Below are 17,471 nucleotides of genomic sequence, written 5' to 3' on the forward strand. Positions count from 1 at the left end.
ATGTCGTTGATCATTGCCACTTTTGCAGCCCTTTCTTTGTGCTTCGCCCCTGCTCCTGGTGCAGCGGCGATCTCGGCGCGGCGTCCGCTGCGGGGCAACGACACGCTGGTCTCGGCGCAGGGCAACTTTGAGCTCGGCCTGTTCAGCCCCGCTGGCAGCTCCGACGGCAGGTTCTACCTCGGGGTCTGGTACAAGAACATCCCCGGCCAGACCGTTGTCTGGGTTGGCAACCGCGCGAGTCCATTGTCAGGCGTCGCCTCCGCCGAGCTCCGAGTCTCTGCCAATGACGGCAACCTCGAGCTCATCGGTCCCACCGCTGCCTCTGCCTCGCCGGTCGTCGTGTGGTCATCGAACCTGTCGTCATCGTCACCGGGCTTGAACAACACGGCGGAGTTTCGCGACAACTTCCTATGTTAACAACTACTGTAGCCTGATTGGGAATCTAGGGTTCTGAACATAGGATTTATGTGTGGTTATTTGTAACTAGTCGTCAACCCGTGCCTCTGCACATGCTAGCACTTTTTAATACTTGGTAAATAGAATTTTTTGTTTGATACAAATCTTTTGAAAATAATAAGATGCTTAAACACGACATGCAATATTTCTGTCATCATTTATTAAATGTCCAAATGTGTCACAATGATGTATACAAATTATTCTCGTTTCATTGCAGGAGACCTTAGAATATAGTCATAATAATAATATTAAAGTGCAACCTTGTTAAAATATGCATTTGTAGAACGCACATAATCATACTAAGAACGAAGGACGCAATATTATAGGTCAGTCACAAATAGCAAATCTGAACTGTTGGAGCTAAATCTTAAGAATATAGGTAACCTGTGAATGTTTTATTCTGTTATAACCTATAAGCTCCGTAATTGACATACCCTGTAGTAGGATATGTTGTCATTTTGCCATGAAAAAATACAAATTTTGAACTTACAGTTTGCTGATAAAAGAACACATAAGAGAGCATAAAAATTTTGTTTATAAACCTACCTTTAAAATAAATTATGTTTATTTTCTATCATAGGTATATGTGGAATATTTTTTAGATATTTCGTGAAGAAAAAAACATTGAAAATAGGAGCATTTGAGCTTAATATATATTAGAATTACACTTTCAAGACTACTTCACTGGCAAAATAATGTGTACACATATTTTCTCTATTTAATGTTTATTGGACCAAAATAATGATATAACGATATATTCTATTTCATGGAGTAGAGTAGTTCATCTATGACTGTATGTACAACTTTTTTTACATTGTTTCATGAAGAAAATTATGATAATTTCTGAGAAAATAGCTCAACCAAAATTTACGCCAAACACATGCGACCTTTAATATGAACTATCACTTTATAATAGAAATATTAGTTCCGAAACACAGTATGGAATCTGGACGTAAAGGTAGGGTAATACATTTAAAGTCCATACTATGTATACATGCAAGAATTGGATATTCGTAACTCTTCTTGTAAATAAATAAACTCAAGACAAAATCAGCACCATATATACATGCATATTGTAGGAAAACGCTCGAACCTTCTGGCGAGTTTAGCCAACTGCATGACAGGTCACCTCGCATACGGTGTCGTCGGATGTTGCCGGCACAGCACATCCCATATGGATACTCGCATGTAGCCGGTACCCAGTGACTTGTAGTATAAGAGTTTGTACACACTCTGTGATAGTTTCTTTTGCAAGGGCATAAGAAATAAATTAGATAACTACGCACATACGTATAGATACCCAAGCTACACGAAGCTCTAATTTTTAGATAGAGGCACCACGCATGCAGGTATGTAGATACTCAGTTCTATTTGTTTAAGATGTAACTCTGTTTAATTTATGTTATCCAGCCAAACGTGCACCATTAGGATTCTCTCTTAAAAAAATAGTGGACTCAGCAGTCCAGGTTGTAGCCGTCTCCTTCTTTTGCCTTTCCACGTACGAATTTATCGTCACATCTTTCACGTCCAGGCATACCTTTTGCTCGGTTCATCCTAGCTGCAAATTAAAAGTCTGATGGCTTAACTAATTTATTGTAATCGGCAGAATATGTCACCATGGAGCAGGCTTTTGAGGCCAATCATAAGGATCGTGTACATTTTTCCCCATTTTCCTTGGATTGGAGTCTTTATAGATGGCGGCTTGCCTTTTTTTTTAGGAAACGGATGGATCTTAGCTTGCCCTTTTTTTAGGAAACGGATGGATATTTTTTTTACTTTTGTTTCCTTATTATTAATTAACGTTGGACGTGTCACATGCCTCTTTTAAGGGACGTCAGGATCATCTGCGTTACGTATGTTTTCTTTTTATCCTGAGCGTAAATTCTACAATCCAACGGTGTAATTAATGTTAATGATGTGGATTAATGAGGTGACTTGAAAGGTGCCTCCAATTAGTAAATATATATATAAGATAAGATTAGTGGTTTCTAGCAGTGAGATAACCCCTATTGTTTTTGGTAATTGTTGGTAATTGAAACCTTTCCAGTTTGGAATTTAGGATATAGGGTTTGGTAGTTATGCTTATTTTGTCAATGTGGCAGTTAAGTGTTAGTACTTTGTAGTTACTTTGAATAAGGCTTTAGTTAATCTGTCCAATTATGCTTACATACCTAACAATGATGAAATTTGGGATGTGAAGTTTCAATTTTTTGGCCGAGACAATTTGGAAAGAACAATGTGCAGCTCTGACATAACATACTTGAATTTGTCAGCAATTATATATGGATGTTGAGGGCTATGGTACAAATGACTTCTTGTAGTATGTTGCGGAAGAGAGAAAGGGCTTGTTAGGGTTGGATATTCTTTTTATACCAATGCGATGGTTCAAGAAATGCTTAAGGAATTTGAGGACTAGAAAGTACATAAGCTCATTGCCATGAAAAGAGAGGCACTAAAACTGCCTAGACAAGGGGATTGTATGTGAGGAGTAGGTTCCTATGCGTAAAAATGGGGAACTTGTTATCTGTAGTTGGTGGTGCAGGGGTTATATCTGTAAGTGCCGACGAGACTTGTCAGGCAGATCCAATTGGGATGATGTCTTCTGTCTAAGATGGTATAGGCAGTGGCGGAGCTACAGCAAGGCTACATGGGCCATGGCCCGCCCAGCTTTGTAGCATTTCCTTCTATGGAAATCAGCCCATGAGCCCAGAAAAATCAGATATTGGAATTCATTTGCACTGTGGCCCGTCCAATCTTTTGCTGGAAGCTCCGCCAGTTGGTATAGGCCCACATATCATTGAAAAATCTCCCTCCATGCCTCCCTCTCCCTCTCCCTTTCTCATCCAAACTATCCACTTTCTCCTCTTTTCTTCTTTCAACTTGTGATTCCTCTCTTTTGAGCTACTGTTGTTACCGGATCCTGCCTGCCGTTGGTCATATCGGTGTAGGTGAGTACACCATCACGCTCCTATCTCTATCTCATGCTAGATTTGATTCATTGAACAATCTATCTTCACCATGAATACCCTTCCATCGTGAACCCTAGGTTTCGGTTGAGCCTCATTGACGTCGGCCCCTTTGCTGGTGAGATCCACAAAAATTGTCACGACAGAGTCTTGTAGGCAACGGAGGGTGGTCCTTCCACTACCGGAGCAGTACCGCCAACTCGATGATATGAGGGAAAATAAAGCGAGAGTGGGAGGGGGAGATTCTCGCAATGACATGTGGGCCGATGCCATTAGAGTGATGATATGGCCAAAGCAATGCCACATCAATTCCAAACTATATTTGACCAAGAAAAACGAATGTTGGGACTACATGTACATGGTATTAAGAGTTGATGGATGAAGTTTACGCCAAAAAAAGTTCATGGAGAAAAGCCACACTTCGCAATAATTTGAGGGACACATTGTACTCTTTCTCTTTTTGCATTCAATTTTTGTAACTCAAGGAATTATATTAATTAGCGTTTTATCAGGAACATGAATAATTTCTATATGCAACTTACTTGATTACAAAAACTTTACCATCATGCTAAGATTATTACAAAACTACAGACTAGCATACCACACATAGACATCCAATGATTCAAGTGTTAATAAGGGCACACAAAATAAAATCCTAATAGTTAAATAACTTATCAAGTCATAAAGTCCAAACTAAAGAACTTAACATAAGTAACGCGATGAAGCTCCTAAGATTTGCATATTTTTTTTAATGAAAAGGAGGATAAACTCCAGTCCTCTGCATCATATGTCACCTCTAAATGCACCCATATCGCTCTAGCCAACCAGTGATTTGCTTAATTATTAATGAGCAATTTTGACTATAATTCCTACTATATTCCAATAACAGTGAGATACTATACTTATGACTAAGTTTTAGAAGTATATTTTTGATATATATGTAAAGAGGATGCGTACATTTTGGTGTGTACTTTTGTGATTTTTTTTCCTTCACAATTGTAAATGGTTGTGTGTGCACAAAACAACACGCACATATCACATGACTAGAATCGTGGAGCTTACATGTTTTTTATTGCCTGATCAGAGCATGCAAATAAGGAAGAAGTTCAGTTGGTTAGCTCCACTAACCAGACCCATGTGTAATTTGACACCTGGAGTATTCATCTTATCCTCAAGTTTTCTATTTTGCCTTCTTGCCTGCTGTCACTGGATGCAAACATCTCTACTTCGTTGTGAGAATATATAGCCTTGTAAGATGCATCCAACAAGAAAATACAAATACAGTGTTGTTGCTTCCTTCCTACTACCTCCTACTCGTTCGTTCCAACCATCAACATATTGAATGTCTAAAGTAACTCATTTTAATTTCTAACCAGCAATATTAGCACATCCACCAACCATGCACTAGCAACATTTGAACATCCATTCCTAGTGTCAATTCATCCATCTGCCTTTTTAAATAATTAGATATATTTGGGGCATGGGAGGTATCGGCATAGCTAGAGGTCCCACTCCCAGAAGCAATTAATTGTTTCACTTTCCTCTTCTTCACCAACGACCTCCCACACGACTCCTTCTCTGTTCTCTACATCTGGTCTGAAAAATCTCCATCCATGTTGCCTCCACTCTCATCCTCTCCTCTGTAGATCCTAAGCTGTTGTTGCTTCTGTGGAGTCTCCAGAAACCCTGACTTGTAGCTTGTAAGCTCTTCCTATCCAGCGATGCGGCAAGGGTGCCGCCGTCCTTATGACAGAGAAAGAGTGGTCCGGGTCCGGCAGTACACGTGGTCCAGCATGCCGGTGAGGCCTGGACGGGAAGCCGCCATCCTCCCAATACCAACATGCGGAAGAGAAGTAGTTGTTGTCCTTATGGTGATAGTACAACGGTATTATCGTCCCAGTCTCAGCTCCAAGGCTCCGGTGTGTTTGCTCGACACATGGAGCTCCGGTTTCTCAGCACGAGTGTCAGATAATCATGTTGGGGAGCAAGAGTTGCCAATGCCACCAACTCTAGAAGGGTTAGCATCTTTGAAAGCAAAATCCACTAAAGGGAAGAATTGAAATTGAAATAGTGTTCTTGGAAAAGTAGTCGTTGACAAAGAGCCATTGGAAATATAGTCATCTGAAAATTCGCAGTTAGGATTAACCACTGCAATTATAAATCATTTGAATTACTGTTGAAATGGTAGTTACAAGATAACATTAAACATATGAGAGATAATATAGACAATCTTTATATAGACATTCTGCTGCAAAACTGAATGTGTATACGAGGGAATCTTTACAGACCATTGTCTATATGGATATATACACATCCAAATGTACACATGTTGTTGGACATGCTCTTATGCAATAAAAAATTGCATTGTTTGGCTGTCCATAAGTTCAATGTTTTGTGGTCCATTTTGCAATGCTTAATTGTCCAAAAATACAAAAAAAAATGTTGCCCAAATTTTTCTTATGTGATAATAGCTTCATTTTATACATTATTAGTACTAAAACGTGGTCATTTTTCATCACTATGACCATTTATAGCAATATATAATGATATATGTTCCATTTTTAACAATATCAAGTGCTAAATTTTCAATATATTGGTTTAACTTGCTTTCAAAACAGTAAAACACACCCAAACAATCCACTGTTCTAGCTAGTAACGTAGTAAGGATCTGCACTACTCTAATCATGCAAGAGGCTCGCGGGCCTGCTTGAGCTGAACCAAGCTTGAGCCGAGCCGAGTCGACACCTAAGTCAAGGCACTTTAGCACCAACGAGCCGAGCCAATTCGGCAAAGAGCGAGCCACATACCCAAGTTTCTTATGGACGTAAAATCTTACACATACCATACCCATCAGACACAAATTAATGTCCGTGCCCATACCCAATGGGTATACACGCCGGATGGGTACACATCCAGTATATCAACACATCATTGAAGGGTGGTTGTGTGTTGCTAGGTTCATCGGCGCCACCAACATGAAACTAGGGATGTGGAAATGATGATTGTGAGGAGGATGGGTGCAGGGTATTTCTGCGCGGGTTTGAGTAGAGGATGGAGGTGGACTAACTTATATACATAGACTAGATAGCTTAGAGTTATGATGCATGTGACCCATCTATGTATAAGATCACCGGGTCTGGTTTAGGCATACCCAGGGGCACATAATTGTACCCTTGCTCTATCCATGACTTGTTGGATAAGATTCAGGCACCACCCATAGACAAAAATGTTCCCATACTCTATAGATGTGGATCGGGTATGATGTGTACCCATGCCCATGGATAAAATTGCTATCCTTAACAGCCAACAAGGGCCTTGGCCTAGGGCACCCCACAAAGGATTATTTGTGACTGTAGCTACAGTCTCTACTACTCCCTCCGTTCCTAAATATAAATCTTTCTAGAGATTTCAAGATGGACTACATATGAATATATATAGACGTAGTTTAAAGTGTAGATTGACTCATTTTGCTTTGTATGTAATTTATATTAAAATACGGATTTGCTATTTTATAGTCAACTGTTTTTCAATTCATTTTCATTCAAATACGCTCCGTCTGCTGTTTTTTGGGTTGGTTTTGGTTATCGGGCGCGTTTTCTTCTTCTGCCCGTTTTCCTCGGCCCGCCCCGTCCCGGCCGGGCACTGTTGAGTTTTTGTCTCTTTTGAATTTGGGAGCGGGGTGTCTGCCTATCTGGTCGTTCCCCTTTCTCATCCCTTCGCATTTGGATAAGGCAGAGAGAGAGAGCTCGAGCGGCGGAAGAGGGGGAGGCGATTGCTTGCGTTCATGGCGATGTCGAGCTCATCCACCGCAGGATACTGATTTCTCCCTCTTCTTCTCCTCATCCGTGGGCTGCTCTGGTTCGTTTTCCTTGTCTCTCAAGCTTTGCCCATGCTTTTTTGTGGCCATGTAGTTCCAGATCTGGTGATTTTTTGGCTTCGTGGATCCTCGGCATATGATTTTTGTGGTCCGCGGGATGTGCATGTCGATGCTGTGGTGTTCTAGTCCGCCACGGTGCCATGGTTGTTCGTGTGAGTTTTGGGAGGAGCCTGCAGTACGTCTTGTGTAGTCTCCTGTTTTTGTTGTGGGCGCAGACCAAATTCTGGGCCGATTGTGTTCTCGTTGTTGATTTGTAGGTAGGTGTAGAGAATAAGTTCTGCTGCTGTCGATGTGGAGGTAGCTTAGTAGGCTTTAGTGGTGGATCCCGTAACTTGTCTCTGAAGGTGGAGGTGTGGTTATAGTCCCTGAATTTCTTCATGTTTGTTTACGTTTTGTCCCATGATGTTGTTCATTCTGGTGGTTAATGAACTTCTCTGCAACTTGTTAGACCAAGGTTTTGTGTACCCTCTTGAATTTCATGCATGTTAGACCAAGGACTTGCAGAGATATGTGCATGAGTTCTGCTGTTCAATATTTAACTTTGTTAGTTGCGCTATATGTTCACTGCAACTTGTAATGTAGAGCTTCACTGCTATCTTATGTGCCCTATGTAGCTGTGCTGTAGTTATATTTGTACCCCCTGTTTTTGCCATATTTCCCATTTTGTATCTTGCAGTAAAGTACCGTGAAACTTGCCCCCCTAATTTTCTGTGTGGCTAACTTGTTCTTTAGTTACGCCTGTTTCCCCTTAATTTTGTCACTTTCTATCCTTTTGGTCACATTCCCATCCTTTTTTCTGAAGGTGGCAAGGTGTTTTGTTCATCTTATGTCCTGTGTATATTGTCATGTATTTTTTACATTGTAATCCCGTGTATATTCACATTGTATTTTGTCATGTAATTTTCTCTTAATTACACTGTAATCCCATGTATGCATGTTGGAGTGTAATTTTCTCTTAATTACAGTTTATTTTCCTGTGTAGTTTGTCTTGATTTTTCACTGGAATCCGATGCGTATTTAATTACTGCATAGATTGTCCTTGTTTTATAGTGTAGTCTGATGCGTTATCACAGTGTAAATTTACCGTTAACTACCGCATAGTTACTCTGTAGTTGCACTGTAACCCGATGATTCTTCTACAGTGTTATTTTACCCATAATTACTGTGTAGTTTGTACTATAGTTTCACTGCAATTTGGAATGCCCATTTTCTGGTGTAATTTGTATGCATAATTACTGTGTAGGTTGTAGTGTTTCTACACTGCAATCCTATGCCCTTTTACAGTGTAATTGTACCCATAATTAATCCGATGGCGTTTTACACTGTAACCCGTTTCCCTTTTACAGTGTAATTTTACCCATAATTACTTTGTACTTTGTATTTTTTATAGTTACAGTGTAATTTATGTACCCATAATTACAGTGTAATTACGGGTAATTGTACAGTGTAATTACTTTGTACTTTGTATTTTTATAGTTACAGTGTAATTATGGGTAATTGTACATTGTAGTTACAGTGTAATTACAGTGTAAAAAGTGTAATCTGATGCTCTTTTTATAGTGTAATTGTACCCATAATTTATGTACTTTACACTGTAATCCGATGGCGTTCTACACTGCAACCCGTTGCCTTTTTACAGTGTAATTTCATCCATAATTACTGTGTAGTTTGTTCTCTTACAGTGTAAATTTCTCTTAGATTATTACTGTAAATTTACACAGTTTTGCACTTGGAGTCTCTCTATAACTGAGCCCCGTTTCCTCTCTTGTTTTTCAGCTAGTATCTCAATGGGCAGACTACGGAAAGTCTCAGCCAAGGATGTTCCGCAAGTTTCTTCAGTTGAGAGTCCTAATTCTTCAAAAGATCCTTTCGTGCCTAATGATTTCGCTGATGAGGATGTTATGTCTTTGGTATCTATCTTTGTCTTCTTTTCATTTTCATTGTGTTTTTCTGTTTTTCATTTTCTTAAGTGTTGTGCTTATTGTCTGAATTTTTCCTTTTTCAGGATTTCTCGGCTCAGGATGAAGAGTTTGATAAAGAACTTTACAATTTCTATGTGAATAATGTAAGTATTTTTCTGATCTAATTTTATTTTTTCATGATTATCTTTTTCTGATTATATTTATTCTTTTAGATGTTGGTTTGATGTTTATGTATTTGTTTTGTACAGAAAGTGAAGCACCTCAAGAGGAAATTATCATCTGTTAGTAGAAGGATGTCAGTGCTAGCATAATCATCAGCAGCAAAGCTTATAGAAATTGATGAAAGCAGAATGTCAGTGTTAGCATAATCACAATCATGCTTGAATGTATTTTGTAGGTTGTATTTTGCGCTTACAGTGTAATTCCTAGGTACTTATAGTGTAATTACTTTAGTTTTCTTGAGTTTTTTACATTTGGAAATTGCTAGGTACTTACAGTGTAATTACTTCAGTTTTCTTGAGTTACAGTGTAATTATTTGGGTGTTTACAGTGTAGTTGTCTTTTGTCTCCATGTTTACACCATTTTTTGCACTGTAACTTTCTATGATTTACACTGTAATATTCTAGGATTTACTGGGTTTAATTTCCACTTTAATTGCAGTGTAATTACACTGTAATTTTCTTGGATTTACAGTGGAAATCCCCTATAAATTAAAGTAAACTACACCAGTTTTCAATGTAATTTTCTAGGATTTACAATGGAATTTTTACTAGCTACCTTTAGTTTACACTGAAATTTACTTGGTATTTACAATGTAATTGTCTTTTGTCCCCATGCTTAGACCGGTTTTTGCACTGTAACTTTCTTTGATTTACACTATAATTTTCTAGGATTTACTGGGTTTAATTTACACTGTAATTGCAGTGTAATTTCACTGTAATATTCTAGGATTTACAGTGGAATTTTTACTAGGTGACAGGATTTAATTTACACCGGAATTTACTGGGTTTACAGTGTAATGGTTTGTCTTGTTTACACCAGTTTCTGCACTGTAATTCTCTATGATTTACACTGTCATTTTCTAGGATTTACAGACTAGGCACCTACAGTTTAATTTGCTCTGGAATTTACTGGGTATCTATAGTGTAATTGCATCTTTTGTCTACATTTTTCACTGGTTTTTGCAATGTAATTTTCTAGGATTCGCACTGTAATTTCCTAGGATTTACTGGCAGTGTAATTACCAGTAGTTACAGTTTATTTTACACTTGAATTTATGGTGAATTTACACTGGAAATTCTAGGTATTTGTGTTTTACAATTATAGTTACATGGGGATTTACACTGGAAATTACTAGGTTCCTACACTTTATATTTTCTGAAATTTTTACTGTCTTTCCCATGTTAATTCCTTGTTGATGTCTCTGTATGTTTTTTTCTTTCAGAATTATAGCTGATGTTGATCTCTCTGTTTGTAGATGAAGCAATTTCTTTTTGATTTGTTCATGCAACATGTGAAGAGGTGTGCTCTTTGCGTGCGTTCCAAGTCTGTGGGCATGTGACGTGATCAAGCGGGTGTTGGCCCCTGATTTTTTGGAGGGGTTTGTTGTCCAGGACGAACTGGGTCAAATGTTTAGCCCAACCCGTTTAGGCGTTCTTTTTGTTATCTGTTGACATTTCTGCTATTTACAGGTGCCAGTTGTTGATTGGTGAGGGTATTTGATTGTTTTCGAATTGGAAAACAGTCAAATATCAAATAGACAGTCCCTTAAAATATCTAAAAAGACTTATATTTAGGAACGAAGGAAGTATTTAACACTTCTTAGACCGTAGTAGCGAAGCTTGCCTGGGACGTGAGTCAATCCTGACGCCGTCATTGCATAGTCCTTCGATATCCGTATATCATTTGTTATCGCTTACCACAATCACAAATGCGTGAGCGATGGAGCGCGCGGCACAAAAAGTCTACCGTGAAAGCACCACTTGCAGTTATGTTCAAGCGAAAATCGCGTAGACCTTGTGTCAATTGGACGGCAGCTAACCGTCCCAACAAGACATGCCAAAAATTCTGATGTCTGCTATGGCAGTACGTACGATGACTTTGAGCGCCCTCTACAAATTGTCTTTTCTTTTTACAACCTTGGACTGCGCATTGAAGGCTTAAATTTATCGGTTTTGCTAAGTCTCAGTCGACTTAAGACTTAGTTATGTCTCAGTCGATGCTATATTTCTCTTTAATCTTGCATGAAGATTCATACAATAATTTATTTTCTGTTTTTCTAAATACTACTCCCTCCGTTCCTAAATACTATATTCCTTTGATGTCTGCTATAACCGAACCAACCAAATCACAAATCAGTAGTAGACGTAGTATCAGCTCATCAAAAATAAATAAAAGGTCGACGTAGTATGCGTTCCCTCTTTCTCCGCATGCGTTCAGTTTGACAGACGAATGCACGAACAGTAGAACCGATATAAGTATGTGTCGCTCGTGAGGTGATTCTTCTTTCTATCCGTCTCACCTGCCTGAAAAATCTTTCTGCGTCCCCACCATGTCGTTCATCATTGCCACTTTTGCAGCCCTTTCTTTGTGCTTCGCCCCTGCTCCGGGTGCAGGGACGATCTCGGCGCGGCGTCCGCTGCCGGGCAGCGACACGCTGGTCTCGGCGCAGGGCAAGTTCGAGCTCGGCCTGTTCAGCCCCGCTGGCAGCTCCGACGGCAGGTTCTACCTTGGGATCTGGTACAAGAACATCCCCGGCCAGACCATCGTCTGGGTTGGCAACCGGGCGAGTCCATTGTCCGGCATCGCCTCCGCCGAGCTCCGGGTCTCTGCCAACGACGGCAACCTCGAGCTCCTCGGTCCAACCGCTGCTTCCGCCTCGCCGGTCGTCGTGTGGTCATCGAACCTATCGTCGTCGTCACCGGGCTCGAACAACACGGCGGAGATTCGCGACAACGGCAACCTGGTCCTCCTGGACGGCAGCAACTCCTCCAATGTGCTGTGGCAGAGCTTCGACCACCCGACAGACACACACATGCCGGGAGCATGGCTGGGCGAGAACAAGCTTACCGGCGAATACCAAACACTGACATCATGGCGGAATGCCCAAGACCCCGCGCCGGGAGTGTTCACCGACACGTTGGATCCCAACGGCAGCAGCGAGTTTTTGTCGATGTGGAACCAGTCCCGTACGTACTGGCGGACCGGCGTCTGGACGGGACGCTTCTTCGCGAGGTACCCTGAGGGGACGAGAAATCTCCTCCTCAACCAGACGTACGTCGACACGCCGGTGTACCGGGGCGTCACCTACGTGCTATACCACAACGAGTCCATCGCGCGCATGGTGCTTGATCTCACCGGGCAGGCGAAGCGGTACGTCTGGGTGCCCGCGAGGCAGACCTGGCAATTATTCTGGGTCGGGCCCACCATGCAGTGCGACGTGTATGCTCTCTGTGGCGCATTCGGCGTATGCAACCAGAGGAGCCAGCTGCCGTGCCGGTGCCCGTCCGGGTTCACTCCGGCGTCAGAGGCGGAGTGGATGCTCAGCAACTGGAGCGGTGGGTGTCGCCGGAGCTCGCCGCTCATGTGCTCGCGTAGCGGGTTGACGACGGATGGGTTCCTAGCACTGCAGGACGTGAAGCTCCCCGACGACTCACTCGTCGTGGGCGCTGCCCAAAGCAACGCAGAGTGCGAATCCGCTTGCCAAAATAACTGCTCTTGCCAGGCCTACGCATTCTCCGCCGGGGTGTGCACCGTCTGGCATGGAGAGCTCAAGAACCTTGCGGACTCCGACATCACAGGCTCAGAACTGTATCTACGGCTTTCAAAAAGAGGATTGCAAGATCTTCAAAGCGTAGACAGGAAGAAAGGTGGGAGAAAGTTATGGCTTGTCCTTGGCATCACACTGGCCAGCGTTGCAGCACTGGCCACGTCGGTCATACTAACTTGGAGGATTGTTTCTGCCCGGACGAGGAGACTGGTCAGCATTGCAAACGTGAATGGATCCTCCTTGGCCGTGTACAGCTACAACGACATCCGTGCCGCCACAAAGAACTTTTCAGAGCGGCTGGGCGGCGGTGGCTTTGGCTCAGTGTACCATGGCGTCCTGAAGCAGCAAATGGGAGACAACACGGCCCAAGTTCAGGTGGCAGTCAAGAAGCTGGAAAGCCTTTGCCAGGGAGACAAACAATTTCGGACGGAGGTGAGCACACTGGGCTGCATCCAGCACGTTAACCTCGTCAGGCTCCTCGGGTTCTGCTCGTCGGGCAACAAAAAGATGCTCGTCTACGAGTACATGGCCAGAGGCTCCCTCGACGGCTATCTTTTCCGTGTAGGTGCGTGCCTGAGCTGGCGAGAAAGGTACTGCATCATGGTCGGCGTGGCGAGAGGGCTGACCTACCTGCACGACGGCTGCCACGAGTGTATCATACACTGTGACATCAAGCCGGGGAACATCCTACTGGACGAGGACATGTCCCCAAGGATCGCCGACTTTGGGATGGCGAAGCTGGTGGGAAGGGACTTCAGCTGCGCTCTTACGACGATGAGGGGCACCGTTGGGTACCTGGCGCCGGAGTGGATCTCGGGGCACCCCGTCAGCAGCAAGACCGACGTGTATAGCTTCGGAATGGTGCTATTCGAGCTCATCTCGGGACGACGAAACTCCGAGGGGTACAGTGAGGTGGAGGCTGCAGGGAGTGAGAGTAGTGAGTCGTGGATCTTCTTCCCTGTGTGGGCCGCGGGAAAGGTCTTGGAAGGGGACGTAAGTGCCTTGGCAGACCCGCGGCTGAATGGCGAGGTGGTGCTGGAGGAGCTGAAGCGGGCGTGCACGGTGGCGTGCTGGTGTATCCAGGACCAGGAGGGGCAGCGCCCGACCATGGCGCAGGTCGTGCAGGCCCTGGAGGGCACCATCCACGTCCAGGCACCGCCTGTGCCGCGAGTGTTGCAACAGCTCGTCACATGAGCTCATTAGCGCGAATCAATATTAGAACAATTGTACAAGCGTACACATCTGGCTACTGGCCTTTTGTTTTTCATTTGTACTGGGTGGGCGTTCCAATCATCGTATGTACTACTGTCACAGCACCTGTGGCGGATCTTGAAAGTGTTACTCTAATCCAAACGGGTGCATTTGTTCTCGGATTAGGATGACGGCGGTTCTGTTGCTTTGTGGTTACTTAATAAACAGTCAATTATATCAATGGTGTTTGAACTTAATGCAAATGGTCACATTGACGCTAGAACTTGCGGCACACATTCAACTGGTGCAAAAAATAGGCATAGGCATGCAGATATGATGCAAATCGCATTTCGATACAAAATCGACGATGACTTGTCATGCTAGCATGGCATCCCCCCCCCCCCTCCCCCGTCAGTGACCGGAAGGCTCACAGGAGGGCGTGTGGCCTTTTTTTTTTGCAAAACCCCCCTTTTTTCACACGGAAGCCCCTGTCAACGTTGGAGAGTTGGCATTTCATTTTTTTGCATCTATGAGAAGTGGGTCCCATCTGTCAATAAAGTGCAAAGACTAACGAAAAATGAAGTATCCATGTCTCCAACCCACGACCATACCTAGCACACACTCAGTCCAAACCACTCGACCATTCAACTCCTAACGTAAAACGTGGATAACTACGCTTAATATAACAAAATAAACACGCTCTTGGAGCTCAAATGCGCTGCGGTCAGTGCAGCCCATTTGCACCTATTTTCTTTAGAAAATTGTAAAAGAATGTAAATTCTAACCTTAGTAATAAAAATAACGTTTAGTTATCCGTGTCGTATAAATATTATACGGACCGAACAGCTTACTTTTCATAATTGTTCACGTATTATTTTAAAAATGTTCATATATTGCTATTTTAAATAATATTTATGAATTAAATGTTTTTGTATAATCTAAACAATACAAATATTTTTAACATTACAATGAAAGGCAGATCTTATGAAGTGGAGAAGGCATACATACAGTTTTATCCTTTTTTATGAGATGGAGAAGGCAGATCTGATGAAGTGGAGAAGGCACATCCACCGGTTTTTAACCATTTTATTCAACTTCTAGATGATGGCATGTTGACGGATGGGAAAGGCCGAACCATATGAGCTCAAATTTAGGAGTGGAGCACCTAATAGCAGGAATGGCTGGGAAAATCACAATGTGGAAGGTTCACGGGACCTTGTCGGGCATCAGGTTTGTGTATACAAGGGACTGTTGTTGTGAAGCCGCCAGTATGCACATGCTTAATGCCATGTACATTTGTACTTCCAGGTTTAAAAAGACTTCACACCCGAGTTTCGCAACAGGGTGAGTGAGATTATGATATTTGAGCCACTGTCGCGCGACAATCTGAGGGGGATTGTGAAAATCCAGATGAAGAGCATTGTTGCCATCGTAGCTAGCAAGGGCATCTCTGTATCTGCAAGCAATGCCGCGCCGGACGTGGTTTTGTCGAAATCTTACAAGCCAGTAAGCACAGCTTCCTTTCAAACCTAAGGAATTATTAGGCTCATGTTTAATGTAACAATGTTTATGTTTTGGTAACCATCCATGCTTAATTTGTCTGGCAATTTTTTTTGATAAAGGGCGCATTTATCTATTACTAGGAAATGTGCCCGTGCGTTGCAACGGGAGAAACAAATTCTCGCACGGCCCTAGCCACCCATTCTATGATTGTGCAATTTTCTCCTCTGTGTCACCATTGCCGATGCACCCATATTGTCCACCTATTCACGGCGAACATGATCAATCTAAAGTGATGTGCTTGTCATCATACAATGGCATAACGCTCGTGCGTCATTACAAAGTAAACGCTGAACAGTTGATCCTCATCATCGTGCGGTGGTGACGGGTGCCAGCGGCTCTAGCGCGGCGTGCTTCTGCCAGCCAGCAGATGCTTTGGCGACCACCCCGGAAATTGCGAGGGCCTCCTCCGTGATTTGGAGTACATATATAGTAAAAAAGGCCATTATATTGAACGTTTGAGCCGATCGATTCACCGTCTAATTTACATAAGGGCAGCAATGCAGGCCTACCAACTAATGCATGCATGTACAAACCAAATCCAACTCAGCTTCAGTTAATACTTGATACTATTTTGTCAGAGAGAAAACTAATAGTACCTGAGCAGTATCACGACAAGCCTAGAATAATATATTTTGAAAAAACTCTATTTTGTAAGAAAGAAAAGTAATAATACCAGATTGGTGTCAGTCATTAATACATGTGACTGCTGAACGTGCCAGATTATTAAAATTATATATGAAATATACATCTCCTTTTCCCGGCAAAAAAATATACATCTCCTTTTCAGAAGTCAGTGCATGACGTTGTAAAAAACTGTTCGTCTCTATAGGTTCTTTTAGGAGCCCTACAGGTTAAATTATCTACCCCGTTTGATCAGGGTCAGGTTACGTGATTATGGTGCAGTCCATGTACTGTTGACACGTATCATCATCATCATCACATGAAAGACTTGGGTTTCTTTAAAAAAAGCACACAAGAGACTTGGACGCAGGAGGCAAAAAATCACCGTGACGTACAAATATGTAGTACGTGCCTAAGAGCTACAGGAAAAAGGGGGAAGTGGAGTCCCAGCTCGAGGAATTGATCCTTAGAGGCAGGCAGGAAAGACGGGTCGCTTTCTTTCTTCCAGGAGAAGAAAGAAAGGCGATCTCGCCTCTTGCCGCCAGGGCGCCTTCGTTCGCCGCCGTCCTCCGGCGGCTCCCCTCCGCTGATGACCTCGGTCATCGATTGGGGGTCACCGATCCATGCGTGTGGATTGTTTTAGGCATTAGTTTCTTAGAATTTTGGGTTGTTCATCGTCATGATTTCGGCGGTGGGATGGCGGCGCCGACCAATAAATCTTCAGATCCTTCCCCAACGAGGCGATCCGCTTTTGGGGTGGATTTAGAAACCAGACTGTTCAAGCAAGGATGGTGTGGCGGCGGCGGCATCCTCGCAGTGGACTTGTGTCCTCGGGCTCCGCCGTTGCGACGGCATTTGCTGCAGCGCTGGCGTGGAGCTTGGGAGGTAGTCCAGGAGCGGATGCAGATTGTGGTCTGCATCGACGGCATCTGAAAGATAGTATGGTTTCCTCCTTCAACGTCTTAGTTGGGCGGGGGTGCCAGATCTGGAGTTCGATGGCGTGTCTGGGGTGTTGCTCCGGTCTGATTCGTTCAACGGCAATGGCTTCGCTTTTATTGGCGAGCCACCTTGGAGGTCCGCAGAGCTGCATATCAGCGATGGAGCC

At 43.1% G+C, this 17,471-nt stretch overlaps 2 protein-coding genes across 2 annotated transcripts; both read left to right on the top strand.

The window, feature by feature from the left end:
• Positions 1-417, top strand: LOC123494982 (S-locus-specific glycoprotein S6-like). Its single transcript, XM_045231564.2, has one exon. It carries the CDS (start codon positions 1-3, stop codon positions 415-417), a length of 417 nt encoding a protein of 138 aa, XP_045087499.2.
• An 11,356-nt stretch (positions 418-11,773) lies between these two features.
• LOC109776511 (G-type lectin S-receptor-like serine/threonine-protein kinase At2g19130) lies at positions 11,774-14,185 on the top strand. Its single transcript, XM_020335157.1, has one exon. It carries the CDS (start codon positions 11,774-11,776, stop codon positions 14,183-14,185), a length of 2,412 nt encoding a protein of 803 aa, XP_020190746.1.
• The last annotated feature ends 3,286 nt before the right edge of the window (positions 14,186-17,471 follow it).

This window comes from Aegilops tauschii, chromosome 7 (genome assembly GCF_002575655.3).
Source record: "Aegilops tauschii subsp. strangulata cultivar AL8/78 chromosome 7, Aet v6.0, whole genome shotgun sequence".
Taxonomy (NCBI): Eukaryota; Viridiplantae; Streptophyta; class Magnoliopsida; order Poales; family Poaceae; genus Aegilops; species Aegilops tauschii.

Coding starts and splice junctions, on each gene's coding strand:
- LOC109776511 (XM_020335157.1), top strand. CDS start 11,774: ATGTCGTTCATCATTGCCACTTTTGCAGCCCTTTCTTTGTGCTTCGCC.
- LOC123494982 (XM_045231564.2), top strand. CDS start 1: ATGTCGTTGATCATTGCCACTTTTGCAGCCCTTTCTTTGTGCTTCGCC.